This window comes from Fulmarus glacialis, unplaced genomic scaffold, assembly GCF_000690835.1.
Source record: "Fulmarus glacialis isolate BGI_N327 unplaced genomic scaffold, ASM69083v1 scaffold360, whole genome shotgun sequence".
In the NCBI taxonomy this organism is placed as follows: Eukaryota; Metazoa; Chordata; class Aves; order Procellariiformes; family Procellariidae; genus Fulmarus; species Fulmarus glacialis.
The window spans coordinates 75,765-97,338 of NW_009188106.1; the positions used below are offsets into that span (position 1 = coordinate 75,765).

General features: G+C 37.2%; 1 protein-coding gene across 1 annotated transcript in view; it reads right to left on the minus strand.

The window, feature by feature from the left end:
- Window positions 1-20,271, minus strand: part of PTPRQ (protein tyrosine phosphatase, receptor type, Q) — a gene marked incomplete at its 5' end in the record, with an annotated part of 71,782 nt that extends 51,511 nt beyond the window's left edge. Inside the window, 7 exons of the mRNA XM_009577120.1 lie at window positions 7,307-7,576; window positions 8,922-9,063; window positions 10,847-10,998; window positions 11,797-12,072; window positions 12,347-12,637; window positions 13,117-13,282; window positions 20,126-20,271. Of these exons, the coding sequence (XP_009575415.1) occupies window positions 7,307-7,576; window positions 8,922-9,063; window positions 10,847-10,998; window positions 11,797-12,072; window positions 12,347-12,637; window positions 13,117-13,282; window positions 20,126-20,271 (1,443 nt within the window). The remainder of the gene's footprint in view (window positions 1-7,306; window positions 7,577-8,921; window positions 9,064-10,846; window positions 10,999-11,796; window positions 12,073-12,346; window positions 12,638-13,116; window positions 13,283-20,125) is intronic.
- Between the last annotated feature and the right edge of the window lie 1,303 nt (window positions 20,272-21,574).

The window sequence follows — 21,574 nt, forward strand, 5'->3', positions numbered from 1 at the left end:
TGAACTCATGCAAATTACTCTCACAAGGCTGAAGATAGTCTCTGTGATCATCCCGGTGAGTAATACTACATCAAAAGCATCATTTCGAAAGATAAGCTTGCAGGTATCAAGATAACAGAGAGATTAGAGAAGTACTTCTTCTTTCCTACAAAAGCTTTTATTTCTATTTTATGTCATCATTTTTCCAGTTTACTAAGACCCATATACGCAGAATATTTCTAACCTACAAAAGAAAGGGTCAGTTGGCAGAAGATGTAGGAAAATTCTCTCTGTCAGTGCCTAGGCAGATCTTTAAAATGGAATCAGAGCCTTAAACATTAGTCAGTTTAAAATCTAGTCCATTTTATCTCATTGCTTACACAGACAAATTAAATATAAATGTAATCCCTCATTAGAACAAATGAAAAGATATGATCTGAATCAGGAGCAAATCAGAGGTTTGCTCCCAGGGCCGCAGTGAAGAGCAGTGACACCCAGTGGCACAGCATCTCTTGCACTTGATGATTATGTTCAATGAGACAATTTCAAGACAACTATGCTATTGGTTTACAGATACAAAGAGGATTACAATTACTCTAGCATGGAGAATCAGATTTCCATTCCTCGAGAATGACTAAAATTCCCCCAACTTTTTCTGTCCACAGATGGTACTGATTTGAACAAACCATTCCATGCTTCCTAGAGTAATCATGCAGCTTGTTTAAATTTTCTAAACATGACTCAACTATGATGAAGTGATCACTGTTCACACTAAAAACAATTAAAGCCAAATATTGCATCTTTGTCAATTATTCTTTCAGATTAAATTGGAACTGTAACAAAGACTTACGTATCTGCTCTTATACACTGCTGCTTTGATATGTGCCTAACAGGAGCTTTATTATTATTCCTGGTTTCCAGAAAGGTGCACTTAAAGAAAAGGCATGAAAAAGGCTGTGTTTGTGATGGTGTAAGGACACTAATTGTCTAGGACTGTGCTCTGATTAGCTAGCTGGCATTCTAGTGCTAATCCCATATTTAAATTTCCCAGGAATCATGGGCAGGACCCCTTAAGTCTCATCTGACAGTCTTTCATGAATTATATTGCATTTGCTATAATTCAGCTAGATCTGGGAGTAGGGAGTTTTTCAATGTCTGAAATTTTTGGTGCAATATACTCTATCATTTTCCATTTAATAGCTTTTAATTCAGCTTCTGAAAGCCAGCCAGGGAGCTGGCAGAGAGGCTGGCCGTGAAATGCTGGTGAATTCAGTTTCTGGACTGGAGGAGGAAAGAGGTATTTTCAGGTTCATCCACCACTGTTCACATGATGGCCAAACTCCAGCGAAAAGTGCCTGAAGCCAGATCCACATGGGATTTTAAGCTCCTAAAACCTATTTACGTGCCTGAACTCCCACTGAAGTTGACAGGAAGCTAAGCACCTAAATAGAAGTTACTTTCACAGATCTTGGCCCTCGTTCCCTACGCTTGTCTGGCTGCAACACTAATCAGCCCTTCCAAAGCTGGTGGACTGCTCTGAGATTAAGTTTTTATTTGATAACCTAAATGAAAGGAAATTCCTGGTAGAAAAAGCACCAGGACTGTGCAAAGAGTCAGATCAAGTTGAACTGGGCCAGTGGAACAGGTTTAAATCAACAGAAATACTCGGCAGAAAAAATCTTATTCACAATGCAAAGATAACCTAAGGGCAGCAAAGGACACACACAAAAAAATCTACTGAGAAAAGAGAGAAGTTACGGCTTTCTGTAAAGACTTCTGTGGAAAGCAACGACTACAGCTGCGCGGGCCGGGAACAGAAGACAGTAATATGATATGGCATAGTTCCTAACAAAGTTAATAAAAAAAAGTCTGCCTACAGAACAGCTGCTTGTAGCTGGAGTTTGGATTAAAAGAACAGCGGCAGCCTAGAAGTCTGTTGGGTGGTATTAAGAACATCAATAGGAGGAAAGTGAAGAACAAAGTAGAACAGATAGCAGTGGGCATGCAACAAGAGTCTTCAGAAAATGGAGGTATCTGAAAAGAAAATGAATATTCTGTATTGATTATCTCTATTAATTTTTGAAAGCTTAGTTACCCAAAGGAGTTCCCTGGGTTAAGCTGATATCCCTGATCATACTAAATAGTACTCTAGTATAGACTGCTAATTTCAGGGGGACTCATGATATAAAGTCCTGCTCAGTATGAACAAGGACATCACAAATAGGTCCCAAATGATTTTACTAACATAAAAACGTAAAAAACTGTAGACTGTTTTTCCCATGACTTGGGACTGATACTATCAGACATGCTTTAAAGAAATGGCACAGTTGAGAACATGTCTTAAAAAAGCCTCCTTGGACTGTGTCTCTTAGTCCTTCGCACATTAGAAAATTCAATCTCTAACTATGGGATCTAAGCACTGAAAAATCAAATCCTACAAATCTAAGGAGAAATGCACCCCCTGAAGCTAAGCTTAGAAAAGTAGTGAAAAGCTGTTAGTATTCCATCTGAAATTAAATAAAAATGTTCAGCTTTTCCAACAAACAGGACCACTGTCTACTTTTCAGCAAACTATTTGACCTGTAAATGCTTTCAACGTTAGCTTTGTATGCATATGTCACCACCATTTCTTATATATTAATCTAGACTTGACCTAGTCCTTAAAAAAATTTCTTTCATCCTACACTATATGATTCTTCTATTTTTATCTACCTGCTTATAAAAATAACATCAATGCAATTTCATTGGCAGCAACGAAGTGATCATTGCATTTGTCTAGTGAAGATTTGCCATAAACATCAAAGCCATTAACTGACATTTGGACATACCAACTAATCAGAAAATAAAATAAAAAAAAAAAATCCACATTACATTAAGAAAATAGAAATCTGGTAAAAAAAAAATCAGTTTCAGTCATCTGGAAAGAAGTGTTTCAAAGATTCTTAGTCATGATTCACTCCACAATTTTTGGATGCTTTTACTTCAATACAGTTTGGAAATGTGAACTTGCAGCACTGATTGAACATGTGAAACACACTGCTTTTATCTGTAGTAGTGACAAATACACCAAAACTCTTCCGTTTCCAATGCTGTAGCTCTGCAGTAGGTTGATTCTTCTGGATAACCAGGCCAACACATTGCACAGCACGTCACGCTTGGGGCCCTAAGGACCGCTTTAGAGTACGGACTTAAATATTTCTTCCAGTGCATTACGGTCATCTGTAGTCCTCTTCACAAGTTTATGAGCAAATTAATGTAATTCCAACTCATAGAGCTGCCATGAGCTGCCACGTCCTAAGAAAAGGATTTATGGTGAAGGAAACAGAACATTTGGTGGGATATGAAGAAGGCTTTAAGTCCATGCTACGTTTTGTGCTCCTCACAGGCCTGGATGAAAAAAAGGCCCACATTTTCCAATGGCCACCTCCATCCCGGACATACAAACCCAGAATCTTTAAAGGTTCCCCTGTGCAGAAAGTAAAGACATTTTGTGCACAAGTAACAACAGATGATGATAATTTGCCACCCGCACACCAAAAGACCTAAGAAACTTTCCCATTACCAATCCTTTTAGGGGCTACTCTCCTTCATGCACAAGGCATACTTCTGTGTATGTTAGTATTGGCCAGCAAAGTTAAACACAGATTAAATTAAAAAAATGTTTCCTGGGCAAATTCCCAGCCATATTTCTTTTAAATGCAAGTTATGAATGAATCTCTGTTTAGTAGAAAACAAATGGTAAGAACTGTCACCGCAGTACAATGGGGGCCTCAACCTCTTCCAAGACTCTGTGTTCAGTTATAATATTAAGTAGGACTAGCAGTAAGGAGGGAAAAAATTACTCTGCATGTCTTAATACTATAATCAATATGATTAATATTTTCAGAGAAGAATAAAAAGTCTATGAAGAAAAAACTAACTTAAAAAAATGGAAAGCAGCAGCAGTTTTCTTTTGATTATTCATGCTTTGAACCCCCCAAGTGGCTTTTTAATTTTTTTATTTTTATTCTTAACTGAATGACTATTACACTTGTCCCAGACTTGTGAGTTAACTGAATCTTCACAGCTTTAGTGTGCTTTTTGGAGAAGTTTTCTACCATTTTATGGCTCTTTCTCCCTTCTAAAAGCTCACTCAACCTTAATGAAATTTCATTTTAATATGTGCATTTTCTTGAAAATAATCCAAGGATAGCTATTCAGTCATAAAATCCTAACTCATTTATGCATGTGTACTTGCTATATTACCTTTCATACCCTGTATAATATATTTAAACACAAAGTAATATTACCACTACAAAGTCGACAATTTTTATTACATACTGCAACCTGGCAGAAGTGGTTTACCATGACAATGGAGCTAGATTAGACACAAAACACTACTAATCTCCTCATAAATTTAATCTTCATGATTCATGTTTAATTGTACCAAGATACAAACAAATTTACCTCAAAAAAAGGCAAATAATCTTGCTAAGATTTTATTACGTACTGCAACCCGGCAGAAGTGGAGCTAGATTAGACACAAAACACTACTAATCTCCTCATAAATTTAATCTTCATGATTCATGTTTAATTGTACCAAGATACAAACAAATTTACCTCAAAAAAAGGCAAATAATCTTGCTAAGAATGTAAAGGTCAAACACTATGCAGTGAGACACTGAGCCAAATTCGATTTCACTTTATGTCAGAAATAAATGCATTGTCAGTGACTCAGTGCTGGCTACATATTCTGTGACTAATCTTAGACCACCATAAATAAGAAGCTGACAACAGCTATAAAACTGTTTCCATTCCCAACCATTAATCTCCAATTCCTAGTACCCAGTCACCACAAAACAATTCATGCAAACACACAGTTAAGGAAATATCCTAATAATAACTAGTTTGTTGTAAATATGACTAAGGAACTACATGTAAACCAATGCTAAAACAGCAAGAAAGGGTCTGTGCAGTGTATGTGGCAAAAAATACATGTATTGTAGTATAAATCCTTCACTTAGGAAAACTCCCAGTGATAAGACACATAAGCCACTTGTTGTTACAAAATAAAGTCTGGGTTTTTTCTCCTGCTAGTACAACTCTATGTAACATAGGCCACAACAGACTAGCAGTCTGTCTCTCAAGCCCAGGCTTAATACCACATCCACAGCTTCTCCAGGCTTTTCTCAAGCACTAATTAACAGGCAACCCCAAATTTCTCCACAATTAACTTTCCCAGATGCCAGGTTTCTTTAACACTACTAGAAGCCTTTCCCCCATCCTCCAAGAAGTGAGGTACCTAGGAAGCCTCCTGGTCTCCTCTGTTACCAGAAGGTAACATGCCTCCTTATAACACTATCTCCAAAACCTTTCGGTTTCGGACGAGTCCAGTTTTAAATGTGCATCGGCCCACCTGTCTGCACACCCATCCCCAGTTTCAGTTTTACTCGAGCTCTGAGTCAGGGCTGGCTGTTCACCAGCCCTGATTTAAAAGAAAGGGTGCAGAGTTACGATTGCAGTTGAGAGTGCACTTGGGTGCACACTCGCACACATCCACGTTCAGTACAGCAGTTAAGCTCACTACAGTATTTCCAGCCAATCCTGTAAGATACAAGTATGCTCATCTCTAATATTCAAACAAATCTTCCTCCAGAGGTGGATTTTGAACCCTGCCAACGGACAGAAGTTTCTGAGCAGTCAAGAGGGCGGATGACCCAGGCAGAAGTCTTAAATCGCCAAGGAGCGAGACCGGAGGGGACCAACAGGGATCAGAAAATGGCAGAATTTGTAGGGGGGCTGTTATTGATCAGGAAGCCAATTCAGAGAGGACATTTTTACCAGAAACAGGTATGAATGTGCCACCTCATTGTTCAAATAGGGGATGAGGCCAGGCTTTAGTGGGATGGACCGCATTACGAGGAGGGGCAGTCATCAAAGTACAACCCTGGCTATTTTCACAATGTTGGCTGCATTACGCCAGCAAGGGGCTGCTTTGCTTGTCCTCACTTGGAGCTCAGCCATTTCATCTAGAAACAAAGCAGTAGTAGTTCAGCTGACGATACAGACATGGTCTAGATTCATTCAGACGTGCACAACCGCAAGTCTAATTTTAAGAAGTGTGGAAATCAAAGTTCAGAGTGGGGCACTATGGCTTTGTGAATAGGAAGATCCAAAGGATGAACCTAAAGAGGTACATGCCGCTCAGGAAGCTACCAACAGGATGTCTAAGCATGTCTAAGGATGTCTAAGATGTAAGTCTGATCTCCTCCATGCTTAGATGTCTGATTCAAGTCTGCATATTAGAGCTGCCCCCCTCCACTTGTCACCCAGAACCTAAACCCTGTTGCTGACACAGATTCTTGTGCCTATTATTTGACAGAACTGAGCAAAACTCACTCTATCAGTTGAAATACATATGAGAATAAGTGCTGCAACTCACCTTTTAAGTTATTCAATAACTTAGTAACCAAAGTATTACAAAAGCTAGGTTTGGCTTCTAAGCATCAGGGGATACAGCCGTGCCCCACCATCCCACCCCCATGTTTTCCTAATGATCCAGCTGTTCTGAATTAGAGAGCTCCTCAACTCCACTGCATGAATTGATGTCACTGAAGAGGAAACAAAAAAAGGAACTAAATGCAGTAATTGCTCTTGTAATTCAGTAGGAAGGTGAAGTCTTGTTCTGTATCCTGCTTGCTGAATATTATTTTTGATTTTTATATTAAACTATCACCGAAGAAGAAAAAAACAAAAGAAATAATCCCAAGAGTAGAAATCATCCCTAACTGGGGAAGAGAACTGAAACAGGCATTTGCTTCCTGGATGGGGAATTGGGCTCCTCTCCACTTCCAGTTTAGAAGCTAGGCACATAGCTATTTACACAGAAGCAATGCTGTATTTTGCACAGAATTTCATCTCCGAGTGCATAAGGAAGTTTCAGGTGCCAAATGAAAGCACAGCCAGGATTAGGTGAAGTGTGAAGTGTGCATGGAGAGAGAAAGTAAGACAGGTGATAATTTTTTACTCCAATGCCAAAAAACCTGCCTACATTCTTCTTTGGATTTAGCTCACAATTTTCTTTCTTGTTAAAAAGTCCTATTCATCAAGAGTTAAGACAAAGTCTGTTTGAAGAAGTTAAATGCTTCTTAATTGCACAAATTCTGAACAGCTTTATAGTCAATCAATGAAGTCATAGCATTGGCCCCTGGTAGAAACAAAACAACAAAAATTTTGCTCCCAACAATGCAGGATTTAGCTGCCTCCATTAAAGCAGGTATTTCAGCCCTGTTTGTTTCACAGTCATCATTTAAATTAAACAAAATTATTAACTTTAATAATTTGTTACCTTTTTCTGGAAGCGTACTGGCATTGCATATCTGTTCTTCACCATCACCAGCAGATGTTGCAGCTTTTATTTTAAATTGATAAGTAATATTGGAAAGCAGATTTCTAAAAGTATGCAGTGTATCATAAGATGAAAACTTTGTAGAATTTCCTTCAACTGTTATGATGTAATGAGTAATTACACCATTGGATGAAGCAGGAGGGTCCCACTGCACTAGGATCGATTGCCAACTCATTGCAATACAATGCACATTCTGGACAGCATCTGGTACTTAAAAGATACACATGCACCAAAAATTAACATTCCCACACAATTAAAATGGTAATCACAGAACAATATAGTCAGAGAAGTAGACCCAATGTTCATAGCGAGGGTCAAACATTCCAGTGGCAGAAAAATTGATACTGTAAAAGAAACACATCGAGAGAACAAAATACATCTTTGTCCTCATTAGATGGTTCATTTCCAACTACTATGAACATGACTGATGGTAGTACTTGAAACAGAAGAGGCCATCTATCTGGCTTTTTCCTAGTTGTGTGCTACAATTTTATTTTCACATCTGCTTGTATTTTCCCTATGTTTTTTTAATCAAAGTGTAGTAAAACATACACAGTAGTGTGAAACTCGTATACATATTCCACAACAGTATCAACAGCAGAAGTTCCTTATTTATCTGTTATATTTGTTTCTTTTAGGCACTGTATCATATCTCTCTGTCCTTTCAGCAGAGACACGACCTGCACAGAAGTCACTGGGCAGGTTTCAGAGCTGTCATATCTGCTCCCCTTGCTGTCAGTATAAAGGAATCTGGGAGTTCAGACCCAGCCGCCTAACCCATGCTAGTCCCCTGGCACTGACAGACCTTATAAAGCACATGAGCCTGGGGATTGCTCTGACCTGGCAAAGGAGCTACAGTTTTGCACAAAGGCCAGTTTCACAAACCCGCAGAGCTCCTGAGCTCTCTTTAGTGAATGTTGAATATTCAGTTTCATGTGATACAATTTTTCATTTTGAAACAACCTGCAACTTCAAAAGACATGTAGAAGGCATAAGACAAAACTGTACATAATTAATTCATTAAGCCAGCTATATTGCATAGTGCTCTCCAGTTGTCAGGAAGAGTAAGATCTAACAAATTAGGATATTTAATTAGTGGACAGCTTCCCTTCCTAAAATAAATTATAAAAAATGTTAAAAATTTGTATTTGTTTAATACAATTTCCAGTTCATTTCCCAATCTTTTGTCCAGCTGCTTTTGATACTGCTAAAGTTTCAGTTATTTTCACAGGGATCTGAATTATCGCTTTGATCTGCAAAGACTGATATCTATCTAATTTTCCTCCCTTTATCTGTGATGCTATTAAAAGATTTATAGTAGCCATATAAGCCTCTCATTTCAGATGAGGACATTTCTAATTCTACACTTCCGACATCAAACTTCAAATCCAGCCTATCCGCTACAATAGGAATGTGAATCAACGTTACACAGGCAGAAGACAATGAGATAGTGTTATGTTACGTTTTCTTTGAAGAGAAGAGGAAGACTGTTGTTCAGCCATACAAGGAAAATACATACAAACAGAACTGCAGCTTAGAAAAAGTCACGTCTAACCTGATTCCATTGTTGTAAGCTGGACAGCATTACTGAACTGATTGCCATTCCCAAGCTTGGTAAATGCAGAGACACTGATAAAATAGGGGCTGAATGGTTCTAATCCAACAAGGTTTGCCTCATGGTTTGAACCTGAAATGTTCTTAAGGAAGGAAAAATTATTAGTATGCAATCAATCTGTGTAAACATTGTGGGCCTCACCTTGAACCCACTGAAATGAACAGAAGACTCAGAGCCATAGTCTTGCCTCTTCTCCTCTGAGTAGTGAAAGTAGTCCCTGAGCTCAACAAAAAAGAATGCAAGGTCAAATTCTTCCTTTCCTTTCTACTCTCCTTCTTTCACTGTGGCTTGTGAGGAAGATATGCCAAAGGATGGTAGCATAATTACCATAGCATTGTTAGAACAGATCAACTCCACATATGCCTTTTTTTACCAATACTGTAAACTCTTGTCACCTCCACACTGCCACATCAACCCCCTCTCACCTTCTACTTCCTTACTACACCTCTGCAGTGGAAGAGGTCATGGGTCAGAGCTTCTCATTTCTTTTACTTTACCTAAGCCAGACACACAGACTGATGAAGACTTCAAAAAAAAGCTAAAAAACACAGTTCAGTTCCTGGTAGCTGTTTTTCACAGAGCATGCAAGGCATATTTTGTGCAAATGTTGAGGACTATAATAGCAGCAGGGAAAGAAAAAGAAAACCTAGCGAAGATTTTGTGTGATCCAAGTTATGGTACCTAACTACAATATTTCTATATAAATTGCTCTGCCTGTCTTGCTGCCACAACCTAAATCTAATTTCTTGCCCATATAACATTACAAAACATGAAGAAATGTAGGGCATAGTAGACACATTCAAGAACTTCAGCCAGTTTCTGTAGTCTAATTGAGTTTCAGTCTGCCTCAGATGGACAGTGGGGAATAATCATTGGTGGCCTCCATGAGCAAAGATGTGTTTCCAAAGGCAGCTGGCTGTAGAAAACACCGTTCCTCTTCTGTATGTGCATTGTGCTCCCCCTCTTCCAAGATCATGGAAGAAACTGGGGTGATGCCAGCACTTCATTCCACAACAGGGAGTGACAGCAGACTGCATAAGGGGTAGCACAGTAGGCCACCTCATGGGGACTGAATTCTGCAATGCATACGCTTAACAACAGCACAAGCACTTCCCTTGTGTGCTAAGTCTCTGCAACAAGGACTGTACTGCTGAGGGAGTTGGAGTAATTAAGCTCCTCACAGTTCCACACCTTACACTGCATGTCTTAAAATCATAGCTCACTACAGCAATGCCTCTTCCCTGCAGCTTTTACAAGTGTCTCAGGTGAACAGAACTCACTATATAGTTTCTAAGCCCGAGATGCAATCCTGGCCTCAGCTTGCTGCCCTTACAGTTCATGGCACATTTCTTTATGCCATCCAAGCAACCAGAGTAAAGCAGATATAAATGCTTTGATCAATTTCTATATATAATTTTATAGCATCTATTTAAGTTAAAATTTATTCAGTTATTCTTATTCTGTAAAAACAAAAAAGTGCAAACATTCTTTCTTTCTTTTTGAAAATCTTGAAAGTTCACAGATACTAAATAGCTAAACAAAAGTAGCGACAAAACAAGTCACTTCTGTCATTTTCTAACATCAAACTTACACTGAAATATGAACTAAAGATTAATAAAGCTTATCATTAATGAAATATTAGAAGCTCAAAGCAAATTAAGATCTAACCCTTTTTTTCTATCTAATTTTAAAAATTGAACTGCAGGCATGTTAGAAGGGAAAGTAAACTGTGTTAACAAGCAGGAATTTAGAGGAGCTTCATAATTCTAGGAGCATAACAGACGTAAAATATTTCTCATATATTTTGTTCCTAAAGCATGAAAAAAGTATTTAAAAAAATTAAACACTGTTAATTATAAACATACCTGATAAAATAGTTTTTCAGTGTTGTTTTGATAAATCTTAAAATTATATCTCATAATAACACCATTTGGCTGGGGACTTGGATCCCATTTTAGCCACACAGAATCTGCAGTGTAGTTGGTAATGGTCAAGTTCTGGGGTGGAGCTAATGGCACTGCAAAAGAGAAATGCTCTTGAGTTCCAAATTACAAGTAATCCAAGCAAAACCAAACACGTTGGAGAAGCAGAAGAATATATGTATGCTTGTTATCATGTGTATCTGAACCCATCAAAGCTGTACTTTATTGCTATTTAAATATTTTTCTTTCTTTTTGGCATGAGGCAAATTCAATTAATTGGGAATACATGTTTAGTCAGCAAGGGATCTTCTCAGAGATCTAAGAAATCTATTAGTCACTTAAACATCCCCATTGTCAGAACTAAGGCATTTAACAAAAGTCATATTACGTATATTGTTGGAATGTGATATACCTCACTTCCTACATCTTATACTGAGCACAACTCGATATATATTACAAGATACGTCATTTACCATGCAGGTGAGAGGAGGTCCACGTAAAGGAGACCTGTAAGAATATGTCAGAAATATTTCCATGTTTTATCATTTTTCTATTACATGGGGGGATGAAGAGAAAGGTACAGTTGCTTGCTTTAAAATCCCTGACAGTTGGCAAACTGTGACACATTCCAAAGGCAAAAGACATTTCTCCTTGGAGTTATTTTTGTAATCCTATGCAGAATGTGACCTCCTCTTGCACACTGTGGCGGGAGAAGGAGAACTCAGAAAAGACTTCTCTTGCAGTGTTTCCTTCTTCTGAAAGTTCTTCATGCACAGACCAATGGAAAGTGAATCCTTCATCTCAACCCTCTCCAGGTCTGATGTTCAGCTCCAAGATGGATGCAGTAACATAGGGCCAAAATTTCAAAGTTGGTTACAATTGGATTTGCTCACCTGACTCATCTGTGTAGAACTGAAGCACAGCAGATGGACCAGGTCCTTTTATTGTTCTTGCAGCTGCATAAATACTGTATAATGTGAATGGTAGAAGATCTTCCAAGACGATAAAATTATTGGTGGTAGAGAATGAGTTATTCCTCTCTGGTCCAAATAAATTTAAATCATAACTTATTATAATACCACTTGGCTTAACAGGAGGGTCCCATGAAAGCATAACTGAGGTAGTTGAGAGATTTGAAAATGTTTTGATTATAGGTGCTGATTCTGGGACTACATGAAGAAATAAGAAAGAGAAAAACAAGAATAACCTCAGAAAAATATGAAAAATGTCTTTTAGCTGTCAGTTAAAGTTGTGCTCTGAATGGAAAATGCTATTTTATGGTCTCAACACAGAAATGTGCAGCAGTTGTTTGTGTCATTGTATAACAAAAAAGCTTTAAGTAACATGAGAAAAATAAACACAATAATCTTTTTTTTCTTTTAGAAAGCTATTTGGGTTTTTTCCTACATTTCCTTAGGAATGAATAAAATATACTTATCTTACCATCTTCATCAGTTCTTATATGCAGACTTAGAGCATGCAGTTCAGAAGATCCTTTATCAGTAGCTGGTGTGATTTTCAGAACGTAATCAGTGTATTTCTCCAGATTGTCAAAAATGATGCTTGTGTTGTAAGTAAGGAAAGACAATATCTTATTGGTTCCCAGTTGCAATAAACTTAGAGAAACATGAAAGAAGACTAAGCCATTTGGCTGGGATGGTGGAAGCCAGCTTACATTTACAGAAGACGAGGAAATATTTTGATAGACCAGATTTTCAACAGAACCATCTGGGACTATGAGAGGTAATAAGGAAAAAATAAATGCATGGATTACAGTAATAAAGCATCCAAAACCAAAACAGAAATAAATGCCCAAAGTATGATTAGTCTGTAAATCTCATTTATAATACTTTGTACAACTTTTAAAAATTATTTATGTTTCACTATCAAAAGCAAAATATTTTGAAGGCATATATGAATAATCATCTATGTTAAATTTGTTTAACAAAAGAGTCTTAATGACTGTTTAAGACAATATTTTTATCACTCGTATCTAAAGAAGCAGCTTGTGAACTACATTCTTAGTATTATAAAGCAAATACTCAGATCAAAATGTCTTCCTTGCAAAGAAAAATACTGCAGTGTTGAAAACAGTATTTACTGGATTTTTTTTAACTTTGCCATCATAACAGTAAAATAATTTTAAAGTTAGAGAATATTTAATAAATGGAAGCACTGATATACACTGAGCATTAAAAAAGTTATTAACTTACTATCCTGGTCTGTATACACATCTATTATTTTACTGGTTTTGTTTCCATCTCCAAAAGCTGTGCTTGCAGTTAACCATAGAGTATAATGGCTGTATTTTGCCAAGTCATCCAGAACCGCAGACTGGGACATACTGACATCACTGTCGTTACCATAACTCGTGAAATTCTAAAAGAAAAAAAAGTGTTGTCACTGAAAATGTTATTTATTCATTGATTTCTCTTTCTAATTTCCCATTTAGCCATCACCACTACCACCAGATATAATTCACCATAGTGTTCAGGAGACATAAACCTACACTTTGACTCTTAATGAAAGTCAAATGAATTTTTACTGAAATACTCAAGTAATTTATTGTTTGATGTCTATTGTTAGTCCTTGTCAGTACTACAGAGTACCTAATCACTCCTCCTGCTGTTTGTAGTTGTTGAATGGCAATCCACCTTTTTTAAAACACATTAAATCTGTAATGCAATGTGTTTATCCATATTGCATCAAGAAAATGACAAAAAAGTATAATCTGCTAATTGTTCAAAGATTACATGATCATACATGTGATTGCCTTACCTGATCTGCATGAAGCAAATCAAAGGACTTCTCTCACTTTATTTCATTTTTATGAGAGTAAATCTTACAGAAAATTGTCTGATTTTGAATTTAAAACTTCCAGTGGCAGAGATCTCACCGCAACACTTGATAAACTGTTCCTTTGGTTAGTTGTCCTTTCCATTAAAAACATGCAATTATTTCTAATGTAAAAATCTATACCCAGTGAATTGCATTAAACTGAAGGAACCGACAGAATTTCTTTTCCTTGTGCAGTTACTTGCTACCAAAAGGATTGCACCAGAACCAAGTCCCACTTTCTTTTGAACTATATTAAAAATTCCACTAGAACTGTGACTGTTGTGTTAGGTTAGCTCTAGATCAGCCCCTCTGAGGAGGCAATTCCTGTTTGGAATGAACCATTTTGGAAACTGAAAAGAAAAAAAAAATTAGATTATTTATGTAAGGTCAGCTATACCACATAACTGAATGTGTCAAATCATCCACTGCTTAGATGATCCAAAGCAGTTTGGTTCATAATTTGAAAATTGTTGAGAGGTCATCTACCTCATAAGCATATTCAGCTCCAGCAGTGGGTAGGAAGTCAAAGCTTTGCTCCTGATTCGAAGAGTCAGTATCATTCCTCTCCAGCAGCCACATCGCCCCATTGAGCAGATGGCATGGGCAGCACTTCTCAGGACCAAAGAAGTCCTCCTAGTTCTTCTACATAGCAACATTGTCATGGTGAGCTGGGTTTTGCCCAACCCCCTGATGAATTGCCTAGTACACATTTCAGTTATTTGGCCTGCCCGTGATTTTCAGTGTTACATCTTATTCACACCCTCCAGCTCCTAAAAATCAAAGCTGGCTTTAAATTAAATGCTTTCCTGAAAAAGAGAGGCTGTGATAGCAGACTTACTAAAACAGGAGGAAGGTGACTGTAATGTTTGCATGTTTAAATTCAGAAATACCACATATAAACACAGGCATACTAAAACTGCATACTAAAAAAAGGGTTATATTTCTCTTGAGGAAAGTTCCTACTGAAGAAGTCACTGTGATAAGCTCTACCAAACAGCTGAGTCAGTACTGTGCAAATTGATAGTTCAGTATTCAATCTTGATGTCTGTCACCAGTATCAATTTATCTATCTAATGTAACACTTCACCAATTTTTTTGTAGAGGTAAAATTATTTTATTTCTGCGGAAAACAATTTGTGACACTCTCATTCATTTCCCTGAGATTTTTATACCACTATCTGAAGACCTAGTTTTGCCTCCAGTCACTAGTGCTCATGTAACATAAATAAGTAAACAGTTTGTTTAGCAATGAAAATGTAAGCCTTTGTTTTGAATGCAGAACAGAAGCTGCACAAATTGGCAGTATAAATTTCTATATCCACTCTTATTAACAGACTTAAAGCACACTGTTAGGTTTGAAAGATTAGGTTAAGTCAACATCAGTCAAAATACTAAGAAATTCCACCTTAATATATGACTTTCTTCAAAACATAGATGGAAGCTCACATTATCTTCACATAACTAACTGAAAAAGGCTGGGAAGGGCTTTGCTTTACACTTGTGTTAGGGTAAGATACAGGAAACAGAGGATCGAATTCTAAGGTATTTCATTAAACTTTCTGATGCTCAAGCACAGTATGAAAGAAAATACCTTCTGACACAGAAGCATCATTCTACTACCCTCATGTTGTTATTATTATTAGATATTGTAATTAATAATAATTTTAATTGATAATAATAATATCTAATAATAAGATCAAAAAAGGAACCTTAAATAATTCTCTGAGTTTTCAAGGTAAAAAAGTCAAAGGTAGCACATCAAGTTTTGATTCTAGATTTAATGGGAGTTTATTGGTACGAACAGTTGAAAATCCAACTCTTAGTTTAAAAAGCATACCTTTACAATTTAGTCAGCTGTCTGGCAGTTAAGGACTCAGTGAACCAACGTGAACGCTGTAACAACAGGCTTATGGTGGTTCAATAAAAACTGTTTTAAGAGGTGGTCCCCTTACTACGAGGAGCCCAAGGACTGGGGTCTACCTCAGACTTCTGATATGACAACATATTAGAAAAGAATGAACACATAATTAAGAGTAAGGGTGAACAGGAAGAACTGTGTGGGTACAAACTGAAAAAAGATGAAACTTGCACTAATTGTACCCTGGGGATAGAACACTATAGGAAGTTTTACAATTAACTGTGGCTGCAGATGAAAGCAAACAGCTTAGGATCTTTGGCTACAGCTGAAGAAATTATTCCTTCTGTCCCCTTCTTCATCCATACATGAAAGAAGTTTTGACATAGCAAAGTATCAGATTATTAAAAGCAGCTAAGTGTAAGCAATACACACGAGCCATGAAAGTCATCAGAAAGTCAGCAGAAAGTAGTATCTTCTTCACCCCAGGAAGCTGCAGAAATTTCCAGTGGCATAAAGCTGTAATTAGTTGTATACAGACAACACAGTGCTGCTGTTCTTCACTGGTAACCTTTTCCCCCCTGTTCTGTTTCCTTCTTTAGGTTCATTGCATTGCACTGTTGTTTTGAGTTAGAGTATGTGATACTTGACTCTGGCAATCAGGTGAGAGTGGTGACACTGGGGGCTAATCCAAGCCATCCCTCAAGGAGCATAATGCACACCGTTCCAGTACCAACCTAACTGAAGATATTTCCTTTTTGCGTGCTGTACCATTCTGAGGCCATGTTTTAAAAAATTTGTGGTTTATTTTAGGGAAGTTCCCTTTTATCCCTATTTTGGTCATACCGGTGAAAGAAAATGTTTGATTGTTAAGTTAATATAGCATATTGCTTGCATCCCTTGTCTGCATCCCGACAGCAGACTAAGCCAAATTTCACTCTGAACTGTATCCAGTCATGTTCACTTAGGTTGGCTTGAAGTACAGGGATTGGATGATTTGGGGTCTAATGTTCAACCTCTAGAAGGGCAGTGGGCTTTTTTTCTCTACTTAGCTCCTGCTTCCCCTGTCTGGTTTGGCAGAGCAGGACAGTTGTCATCTGTTCTGAAATTCCTACACTGGAGAACTTTCTCCAAGCATAAATTTATATTTGTAATTAGCACCTTTCCCACTTTCTTGCTGATCAAAACGCAAGCATAGAGAGATTGAAAAAAGAGTTTATTCAAGTCAATGGTATCTCTTATAGATCAGTATTTAGCAATGAGACAATTACTTGACTTCTTTCCTTGATAAGACTGAGAACATGGGCAGTATGATTGCTTCAAGCATCATGTAAGGAAACCACAGAGCAAAATTTGCAAAGCTGCTATTGCAAATAGTGAAAACTTGAACCGTAGGAATCCAGCAGCATCACAGAGAAGTCATGTGAACAAGAGGTACAGTGCCATGTCGTCTGTGTAGGAAGTGCTCTTGGTCAGAATATTTCCTACCTTTACTGCACTGGGGCAGAGTAGTGAACATAAACCAAAAAGTAGCATTTTCCCTAGACCTATGGCAGCAGAAGATGAAGGATAAAGCTGGACTTCAACCTAGCCTAGTGCTAGGTGGTTTCTTCTATTTGGCTACCAGTCATTCCTCCCTCTCTAACACTTTTTCTTTTAGAACCTGTCAGCACCCCCATAGAAACAGCCCACTCATATACCAAAATCCTCAAATCTAATCTCCATCACTAAATTTTTCCTTCTGCTGTTCTGGTTCTGAATCCTAGGTCTGAGCATCGCAGGCCTTCTGACTGGACAGCCGCAGTGTGATTTTTCATATAGACCTGCAAAGCAAAGAAACTGTACATCATTTTTCTGCTCTATGAAGGTATGTAACTTTTTTTTCCTTTTAAAAGAAAATTATTTTTCCTGCAAGTTTCTGCATCATGCCCTTTCTCTCAGGTCTTTTGCTTTTTTCCCCCTAAACAAAATGCTTTACTCTGCAGCTACTGATTTCCTGTTTTCAACGCTGCTGTTTGTAATCAGTGCTTTATATTCATTGGGCTTTAATATGCCTGAGGAGTTTGAGAACATGTGAGGAGAAGCAAGAACTTGAGACAACAGAATAGTGGTAGTTTTAGTATGACTTTTATATCTATTTCAGATTATGACAGCATTGGAAGATGCTAATTCAGCTGGGATGGTTTCTCAGGCTTCTAGAAGCTATACTTTAAGACTTGGACCTCTGTTGTTATGTCCTGACAAAGAAGCAGATGAAAGACTGGCAGAGAATGGCTGCCTACAGCAGAGTGTCTGAGCAGGTGGGGTTCCTAGAAATGGAACCCCCAATGGATCTTTTCACCTAGAAATGGTGAAAAGATATCTACTTTTTTAGTTCTCCTATACCATTTCCCAAACTGAAAATACAGTTCGAATAAACAGAATGGTGACCTAGATGCAGAAGCATCCAGCCAAGGATTATTTCTTTCCAAATGTGTGTAATACAAAACTTACCAGCAGACCCTGCAATCATATGGTTATACTTTTAAGTTACAGACAGTGTGCATACATTCATACAGCTTACAACTGACTGTATATGTCACATATATAATATAAATACACATATCAGGCTGGCTTTCACACATGCATTTCTCTGTTGTAAAAAGAGTAGTATAAAATATCTGACAGAAGGGAGCAGGGGAGAGTTGTTTTTTTCTCCTGCTTGAAATCTGTCTTGCACCTACAGGAATGTCAAGGTACAGAATAGGAGTGCAATGTAGATATGGTAGTTGCCATGCCAAATAGTGAACAAAGAGGCATGTGAAGGGCAGAGGGAGTTTAGGGAAGCAGACAGATTAGGAGTGGATCATGATTTGAGAGATTAATGGTGATCTCCCATGGCCAGTAAGAGACAGATGCAACAGCAGCTGAAACCTATCTTCTCATAGCTTTCTGCAGAGGGATGGGTTAAAAGCTGAAAGGGCGAAAATGGTAGTTTCCACACCTAGAAGTAGAGCTGCTGTCAGTGCTTTTCTGCCATCCACCACATGATATGCCAAAGCAGTGGTAACTTCCACCCATGCCACCATCCTGTCCTTGCCCAACTACATCACACGATAATGAAACTGGCCCCTCACCTTGCTAAGCCAATGCTACTGTGCTCCATCTTCCCTACCTTGCTCCTTCATTTCCAGAGTCCTGGGCACATCCAGAGGGATTATAGCTCTCAGTGTACCATTTTCACCTTACTCATTCACCTCAGAGTTCCACCTTCCTAAAGGCAAGAATAGCCCAAGTCCGTAGTCCTCCTCTAAAATCGCTTGAGTTGTCCAAGAATTAGATAAATGTAGACACTCTTCATAGGATGGGCTCCTTCAGGTAATGCACTGGTGTAAAGGTTTCTTCAGGGATTTGTCAGGCTAAGAAAAATGCTGTTGGTATAGCAGTGTGTGCAAGCAGAGCTGAAGCTCTGAACTGTAGCCCTGATTTTAATCTCATCAGAATGTGAATTCATGGCACGGTCCTGCTTGCATCTGAAACTATGCAGACAGAGCCTGGCAACCACACAGCTTCACAAAAGTCAGAGAAGTGTATACACCAAAGTATGTCAGCAATTATTCAGTCACAGGTATTTGTAAAATTCGTGAATTTTTTTTCTAGTTATCCTCAAACACATGCATACCTCACACTAGACATGTCTTGAGCATAAAGTTATGCAGTAGAGGTAATTTTTCATGCATTAGTTTCTTCATTAATTTATATTTCTTTCTTTTCTTCCACATGTGTAAAGCTTGTAACTGAAAACCTGTAAAGGACGCTTACTTCTTCTTATTATATTTCTGTATCATAATATATTCTTAGAAAGGAGAACAGAAAAACTATATGTACAATTAATAAATGTGGTGCATAATTAAGGATGAAAGTAGCAATGAAAAAAACCTACATGGAAATATGTGGATCACCAAAAAATTATAAATAACATTTTATTTGTCTTTTATGCTTTAACTTAGGAATCTCAGTATCTTTGTTTCAATATACTAAACAGTAATTTCGTTTTTAGAGTAACAAAAATACGAAATAATAATGTATTCACTACTTTGACATTATCTTCTTATTTTCAGTACAAACATGCATTAAAAGTAAAAACAGAACTGTTACAGAAATTTATTCAAACTGACAGATTAGACTAAAACAGTCTTAAAGATGTGCAATGAATGTAATGGTCTTGTGTTTATCTATCTACATATGTTATGCATATATATGTATTACATGTATGTGTGTGTATATACATGTACATACAAACTTTGCAATATGGAATATTACACAAAACCTATTTGCTTTAATGCTTAATGGTATGAATGTTCAATGAGATGCACAATGCAACACATGATTACAAGATGTGCTTCTGTCTTTATAAGTTAAAAAAATGCCTTGTGATAAAGGAAATGTGAAAAAAATATATTGATAACTATAAAATCGATTTATTCTTTAATGGATTATTAGAACACTTTATTGAATTCTACAAAAGAAGAACATAAAAATAAGCTTACCTGTATGAATATTCCTGAATTATTTTTGAAATAAACTGAGTAGTACAGTATATTTCCATTAGGCTTTTGAGGACGAGACCAGAATAGCATTACCGATGTGGAAGTAAGGTTTCTGTACACAACATCTTTCGGTGGATCACTTGGTGCTGGAAAAATGTTAAGTTTTAGCATACCTAATTCAAGGTTTTGTACATTTTAGTGCCCAAGAAACATCCACTATAGATTTGACAATGTCCTGTGTCAGATTAAATGTATTTCTGATTATGGTATAAAAACTACTTCTGGAAATAATGAAATAAAATAGTAGATATAAATAAATTTTTAAAACCCTATTTTTTCAGACACTTTTGTATTTAGCTGCATTTGTAAACAGATACTCTTTTCTTATAGAATTTGTCCTGTACTTATGGGTTTGGGCACATGGAAAGTCTAATTTGCAGACATGGAAATTGACTGAGTTAGGCCTCTATGCTCCATATATAGTTAATAGGAAAAAAAAGGATTTGTTTCAGAAAACCTAAATTAAAAGCCTTGTCCTCTCTTTGCTGATTATAAACAGAATTTAGGCTCCCAACTCATGTAGGTAAACCAGATACTTAAGCCTGGACAGTATGATCATTTCTGTTTTTTCCTCTTTCCTCAGCCTATTAAACATGCAGGAAGGACTCTGTAAGTCTTCTTCAATTACCCTCTCCTCCTATCCTGTAAAGAATAGCAGCATATGGTCCTTCTCAGTAGCACAGTGATGTAGGAGACTCAAATTCAGTTCCTTAAGCCAGTTTAAGAGAATTTAAATCCATATTTCTCACCATTCAAGAAAGTGCTCTACACAACATGCAGTAGAGTACTGAACACTGTACATTATCTTATCTCTCTTGCTTTGTGCTGTTCTAGTTTATATAAAATACTAAAATAGTAATTGGAGGGGGAACTCCAGGATCAATTCCTAAAAATCCTGCCCTAAAAAGTCAGTTCATGTTTCCATAACAGCTTCAATAGCAAAGACTAAGAATACCTACAACCTGATGATTTAGACAGTCTTTTGAAGGATGGCTTGGATAGATGCTAATCCTGCCAGTGATTGTGTGTTGGGAAGTCAGTTTATCTATGCAAGAGGATTCTGAAATATGCCTGCATACTATCCATTTTGGAACAGATCGTAGCAATATAAGTGATGGGAAAACCAGAAACAATAATTAAACTGAATGACTTTCAAAGCACAGTATATAGTATGATCATTTATAAAAGTCATCTACCATGTTGGAAGTATAAAATCATTGAAATAGAATAAACAAATCAGTGTACACATACAGATTTCATTTTCAAATTAAAACCATTTCAGACTTGTGAGAGAGAACTAGAGAGTATTTTCCCTATCAGAATCTGTGTCACAGTAAAACATAGCAAAGAGCTATTAAAATATATTATAAAATTAATTTGATTTATTTC